This window comes from Penaeus chinensis, chromosome 33 (genome assembly GCF_019202785.1).
Source record: "Penaeus chinensis breed Huanghai No. 1 chromosome 33, ASM1920278v2, whole genome shotgun sequence".
Classification (NCBI taxonomy): Eukaryota; Metazoa; Arthropoda; class Malacostraca; order Decapoda; family Penaeidae; genus Penaeus; species Penaeus chinensis.
In genome coordinates this window covers 37,592,617-37,600,007 of record NC_061851.1, presented here as the reverse complement: position 1 = coordinate 37,600,007, position 7,391 = coordinate 37,592,617, and the positions used below count along the sequence as shown (strand labels likewise).

The following is a 7,391-nucleotide window of genomic DNA, read 5'->3' as shown; positions in this document are numbered from 1 at the left end:
AGATGCAAATTAATCGAAACAACTTACACTCATATCGATTACATACATAATAAACATATTTTCAGTTACAGAATACCATAACATTCACTACATAAGGCACAATGAACCAAATTCATCGTGGAAGGGAATCGTAGCAGCAAATCCTCTGTTCGTTATTTGTGAAAAAAGCGCCCTCTCATCAAAGGATTCACCACGGAGGCCCTCAGGGAACCGGACAGGGAGGTTCCTTAATGGTCCTCACGACAGCAGGGAAGTGTTCAGTCTTCACGTGTCACTCGCGACTCACCGTGACCTTGATCGAGGTTGTGTGTGTGTTGCCTCCCCTTCCTACCCCTTCTCCTTCTCCTCCTCCTTCTCCTCCTCCTCCTTCTCCTTCTCCTCCTCCTTCTCCTCCTCCTCCTTCTCCTCCTCCTCCTCCTCCTCCTCCTTCTTCTTCTTCTTCTTCTTCTTCTTTTCACTCGTACACTTTCTGGTTATTCTTCTTCTTGTTTTTCTCATTCGTACACTTTCTGGCTATTCTTCTTCCACACTTTCCTACCCCGTTTCTCTCTCTCAGCTTCTCTTATCATCTCATTTTGCTGTGCACTCTCTTCCATTATCTCTTCTTCCTCCTCAACCTAGCCTCCTCCTCCTCTACCCCCCCCCCCCCCTCCCTCACACACACACACACTTGTCACCTGCGCTTCGCTGGTCACGTTGATTCTCTCCTGATTTTCATCTATTTTTGTAACAGCTTGTTTTGATATTTATTTTGTAGCGATATTATCATCACTGTATCCATTTATTTCCGACAGTTTTTTTCTTCTTCTTCTAATTGTTTCTATTTTGGGATTTGATTGTTATCGAAATGACCAAACTCTTTTCAAATCGGTCCTTTTGTCTGCCAGTATTTCCTCTGATTGTTTCTTCTGATTAATTTGTTGGTGTGCTTGTTGTATATATATATATATATATATATATATATATATATATATATATATATATATAGATAGATAGATGAATGTGTATGTAGATGAATATGTACACTCTCAAGTGTTTGTCTCTCTCTCTCTCTCTCTCTCTCTCTCTCTCTCTCTCTCTCTCTCTCTCTCTCTCTCTCTCTCTCTCTCTCTCTCTCTCTCTCCCTCCCTCCCTCTCTGTGTGTGTATATACATATGTATGTATATATATATATATATATATATATATATATATATATATATATATTATGTATATATATGTATATATTTGATATATATATTTAATATGTGTGTGTGTGTGTGTGTGTGTGTGTGTGTGTATGTGTGTGTGTGTGTGTGTGTGTGAGTGTGTGTGTGTGTGTGTATACATGTGTATACATACATATATATATATATGTAAATGTTGTATTTGCCTGTTTGTCTATATGTATGCTTTCTTTCGAAATCTATTTTGCATAATTATATAAAGGACATTCGTCCCGCCGAACATTTTCTTCTTTTCTTTCTCCCTCCCTTTGTTCCTTTTCCCATCTCTCCTTACTCCTTCTCACCATTTTTTTCTTTTTTTTCTGATACACAACTTGGCTCCTTAAACGCACCCATGAGCACAACAGCGCCTGTCACAAACGAACGACAAAAGACAAACGACGCCGTTCTGTTGCATAAGCGCATCAGGAAATCCCCTCATATACCATGGTTTGTTTTAGTACAATTTTTCCTTTTACGTTCTTCCTCTCTTTATCTCGTGTCTTCTTTGCTTTCGCCTTGTAACTTCCTCTTTATTGCCGTTCTGTCTTTTTTTTATCTTGTTCTTTTTATCCTCCCATTTCTTTTTCTGTTCATTTGTTTCTTCGTCTTTCATTTCTTATTATTTTGTGTGTTTCTTCATATATCTTATTTCTACTGTTTTGTTTCCTTCTCTTCTTTGTATTTTTCTCTCTGCATGTTTTTATTTTTATTCTTTCCGTTACAAATTGTTCCTTGTATTTTCACTGTTTTTCTTCAAAGATAATCAGTGAGTGATATTAAGAGCGTCAAAAGCCTAAAGACAGTTTAACTTCATAAAATAAAGAAAGAGAAAATACGAAAACAATTAAAAATTAAGCAGGTTTTCATTGCAAAAAAGTTATGCAATTGCAAACTAAAGTGCGGCTAAAGAGAATGCACAAGCACTAGTTTCATAACATCATAATCACGTCTAGTTGTGACACAAGCACCTGCTTCATTCGTCAAAGAGGGCATTTAGAGGTGTGCAGAAATTATATATATACATATGTGTGTGTGTGTGTGTGTGTGTGTATGTGTGTGTGTGTGTGTGTGTGTGCGCATTTATAGAGGCACACAGACAATTATACTGACATGGATAGATCCACATACATATACATGCATACACACACACATATATATATATATATATATATATATATAAATATTTATATATATACATATATATACACACATATGTGTATATATATACATATATATACACACATATGTGTATATATATACACACATATGTGTATATATATGTATGTGTGTGTATATATATGTGTGTGTGTTTATATATATACACACACACACACACACATATATATATACATATATATATATATATATATATATATATAGAGAGAGAGAGAGAGAGAGAGAGAGAGAGAGAGAGAGAGAGAGAAGATAGATATATACACATGTACATATAAACTCATTCATCAATACATAAATACTCACATACAAGCATACACACACACGAACAAACATTCCATCAAGAAACAAACACACATACAAATAGTTAAACACAGACCTGGTGTTAGGTCATGTGGGAAGTTGGTGAAGTTTCGCCATGTGTGAGGGGGGGGGGGGTGAAGGAAGCTACCTGTCTTCATTAGTTAAACCGGAAATTCTATGTCTACCTGGAACTGTGGACCTCTCCAGATTTTCTGAATGACTATGGAGATTTTATCTAAGTTGACTCCTAAGTATTTAGAAAGTTATGATGTGTGTGTGTGTGAATGCATTAACATATGTATTTTTTAATTCGTATGGATTTCTCCAAGTCATGTGTAATTCAAGAACATTTATATAATACACTAAAGATTCATGTAAATTCATGTTAAGTTCGATATACTAGCATCGCTCCTTACATTTGCTCGAACTTCTTCGCTAACCATCCATTTTGTCACTGCTCACAAAACCTAGCGTGGATGAATCATGTGGTTGCAGAATCCGTTTCTTTTGTGTGACTGAGGTTGTGGAACGCTTGTTTGTGTGACGACGCAGGTACAGACCCCCAGATTGATTACTAGTGAAAAATATCATGATTCCAAGTGATATTCGCGATTCCTGTTAAAAGATACATGATTTCTGATGATGAAAGGTGACGAATTACTTCTTGTGAGAACTGAACACTGAATGTATATCAAATTGAATTCCTGTTAATAGAATTTATACATTCACGACACTTGGTGATGAATACCTGCGATTCGGAGTGGAATATTCCAGATGACTAATACCTGTGAATTCCAGTAAGAGAAGCGTATTGATTCCTAGTATGCAGTAATCGTAATACATGATGAAAACTGACTATTACAAACGGAATTAGTTAAGCAGGACATGAACACTGCAATTTACAGGAAATGCGTAGAAGTTGTTAGTAATATTTTCATACTGTTTGGTTTGGTAATTCCATTTATCGAAATCTCCTATACTCTTTTGTGTGTGTGTTATCTGTACTTACATTAAACTCTTCGCAGTTCTTCTTAAAAAAAAAGGTGGAAAAAAATTACTCATTGGTCTCTCTCCTTGCAGTTCGGGAGGTTCTTGGCAGTCAGTGGCTGGGACCCCGTTATAACGAACCTTTTAACCAAAACTTTCTCTTGTATAACGAAAGGGGCTTTGCTATTCGTTTGTAAGCATTTTATAAGAAATAGGAGATTTCTTAGGGTTTGTTTTCAAATAGAAGACGAGTTATGAAACTATTAATAGATGATACTGGCAGAGTAATTCGCCACAAAAGAACGAGATGGTAACTTTTCACAGGTAAGAGCAAAAAAATAAAAGACATACAAGCACGATTGATGAAAAAAAAAAAAAAATCACATGTTTATGTTAAATTCCCTATTTATCTTATATCGGCCCTCCAGATAATCCAGATCGAACAGCCTTCGCAAGAATTCGGGGAGCCTGAAGCCGAAGAGTTTTTGTCATGAGGGAAGGCCGGGCCGGGGATGCGGTGCGGTGACGTCACTGCGAACTGATAAAAACAGCGGACGTCTCGCACAAGGCAGACAGTTAACGCTAACCGTCGTTCAGTGCACTTCCGACTCCCGGACAGGAACAAAGGATATATTTGAATCATTTACGATTATAAAGGAGTATAAAAAGTGAAGAATAAGTGAGAGAAAATAGAGAATAACAGTCGTTGATACTAATATCGACCCCCCATCCAAAAATGAAGAGATGTGTCGAAACCGCAGTGATTTTGGTGATGTCTGCTGTGTTGACTGCTACGGCCCTATTGATGATGCAGCCCTATGGTATGGCGGGGGTGGCTTTGGCCTTCACCCTCGCCGGGGTATACATCGCTCTCATGGTGTTGCTTGTGACCGTTAAGTTCTGTACCCGAGACTCCAACGCACATCCTGACGTCGAGCGGCAGGTGAGTTTCGGCCCGTGTGTGTTTCGAGGCGTTGGTGACTTTCCGTTTTCTTTGAGGTTTCCTGCCTTTTCTTTATGTCACCTTTCCTTCCCTTCTCTCTCCTCTCTCCCCCCGCCCACGCACCCGCCCCCATCCTTATCGCTCTTCCTTTATATACAAATCTATGTGTACATATACATACATAAATAAAGACGTGTGTGTGTGTGTGTGTGTGTGTGTGTGTGTGTGTGTGTGTGTGTGTGTGTGTGTGTGTGTGTGCGCGCGCATGTGCATATATATATATATATATATATATATAGAGAGAGAGAGAGAGAGAGAGAGAGAGAGAGAGAGAGAGAGAGAGAGAGAGAGAGAGAGAGATGCACACAAACAATAATATACATATTACATATTTATATATTTATTTACATATACACTATATGTACGTACATGCAGTGCCAGTTCTAGAAAAACTATTTTCGAACAGTCAGTCCGTTTCTCCATTAATTAATGTTAATGGCAATAGTAGTAGTTGTAGCATAGGTTGTAGTTATATGGAGAATAACAATAATGTATGTATGTACACACACACGCGCGCACACACACACACACACACACACACACACACACACACACACACACACACACACACACACACACACACACACACACACACACGTACACACACACACACGTACACACACACACAAACACACATACAAACACACACACAAACACACACATACACACACACACACACACACACACACACACACACACACACACACACACACACACACACACACACACATATACACATACATATACACACATACCGGTATACCTTCCTTCATCTCTCAGTATCTCTGTCTCACTGATTCTCAGATAAATATAGGTACTCATAAATATCGAGATTAAATTGACTGATACACACCATACCAAGTTCAAGGACGAAGCAATCCAACCAGCCCCCATTAGCCTGATCCTAAAAACGCTTTTCTCCTCCAGGCAAGCCACCTCAACGACGCCCCGCCCCCATACGACCAGGTAGTCACGAAGCCGCCATCCTACAGGACCCTCTTCTTCCCAAGTCCGCCTCGCCTCCTGGCCGCCCTTGCCACGAATCCCGGACTCATGACTCCGCCAGGAGACACGAAGACAACGACAGGACTTGCAGCCAGTTTCGGCGCCCCTTTGTCCGCGGCGGATGGGAATGGGTTAACTACGCCGCTTCCTACAGTACATGGAACACTTCCTTCCAATTATCCTGTAACGTCAGGGGGTGTTTCTACGACTCAGGATGAAGTGAGAGCTCCTTCAGAGGGAGACACGACAGAACGGAGAACTGGAGAGGAGGGACCGACGGCTCCAGAGAGAGCACCAGGATCGAGCGCCCCGTCCAGTCCCCCGAGCAGACCAAGGACGCCTCGACGTGTTCGTTTCGAGTTGGCGGACTCCGAGTCAGACGGCGGACAAGAGAGTCCTGAGCCTTTTCCTGACGAGTCCATAGCAGAAGCTGACTCATCCAAGTCTTGACCGAGGAACAGCTAGTCGAGTCAGGAAATCAGACGATGCTATGGCAAAAAGATGTCGAGAGGTCCTTCCCTTTTCGTTGGGCTTGACACCATTCTTCATGTTAATCCTAATTGTGACTCCATGATAAGGCACACTCTGGGTTACACTGGTGACATCAGTGTGACTTCGTGAAGTATTTTCTTTCTCAAACTGTGCACACGTTTTCCAATTATGTTGTTACTTTTCCCAAGTGTGACAACTTCGGAAAAAACATAACGTGTGTCAGATATGTGAAATATATAAATCCGAGGGATCACTTTGGGATCCTTGTCCCATTCGTTTGCATCTTCACGGAATGTTTTACAGTCATTTTTGTGATGAAAGAGTACTCACGGCTTGAACTATTCTTCATCAACTGAGATGTACCTGTGATGTGTACATGTATACCAGTCAGTGAAATACGCTAGTAAATATTTTTACAAACGTTTTAATGAGTTTTCCTTTGTTACTCCTTATATACTTTCTCTTTGTCTCAACTTATAAAAGAACCTCATAGCCAAATTAGTTTATTACAGGAAATGAGATATAAAGTTAGTATTTTGATTTCTTTTAGAGATATAAACCAGTCTTCTACTTTTTATCGACTTTTATAAAATGATTTCCTATTCGTGTATTGTTAAGTTAACCCAATCGGCACGTATGGCAAGAATACGTGCCATGCCCACTATAATACCAGTTATTTATTTACATATAGATGGCTCTACAAGTGCTTAGTCACCAAGGAGTCAGTTATTAGTCCTGTACATCTCACCTGTTTACCCTTTTCCTTGACTTTTGGAAAGGGTCTTTTTCATTATTTCATTGTCTTAAATGTTACCAAGATTTTAATAACAATTTAATAATCATAACATCAATGACAATATTATATTAAAAAGAAAAATACATTTTCTCGCCAATTCAAGGAATGGGGAAATCAGGATCGGTCACTCGAGCCTTCTGATAGACTCCTTGTCGGCTGAGCACATGTGGAGCCATCGGTATGTTCACAAAAAAAAAAAAAAAAAAAAAAAAGAAAACTACAGGAGACAAAATAATAAATCCGTGGTGGTTGGGTTAAGGCAAATATTGTTTGCATTATATTCTAAATGTTCTAACTATTACATTGAAAAGAAAATTCTAATTTAAAGAGTGATTAAAAACAAGAGTAACAATAATGATACTAATAACAAAATAACTAGGGAAACTTCATGAACTTCTAAAGTTTAGCTAATAAACCCATAAAA

At 39.0% G+C, this 7,391-nt stretch overlaps 1 protein-coding gene across 1 annotated transcript; it reads left to right on the top strand.

The window, feature by feature from the left end:
* Positions 1-4,229: 4,229 nt before the first annotated feature.
* Positions 4,230-6,595, top strand: LOC125043162 (kinesin-like protein KIF21B). The gene is made up of 2 exons (XM_047639151.1): positions 4,230-4,614; positions 5,602-6,595. The coding sequence occupies exons 1-2, from the start codon at positions 4,408-4,410 to the stop codon at positions 6,127-6,129; spliced, it is 735 nt and encodes a 244-aa protein (XP_047495107.1). The 5' UTR covers positions 4,230-4,407; the 3' UTR covers positions 6,130-6,595.
* The last annotated feature ends 796 nt before the right edge of the window (positions 6,596-7,391 follow it).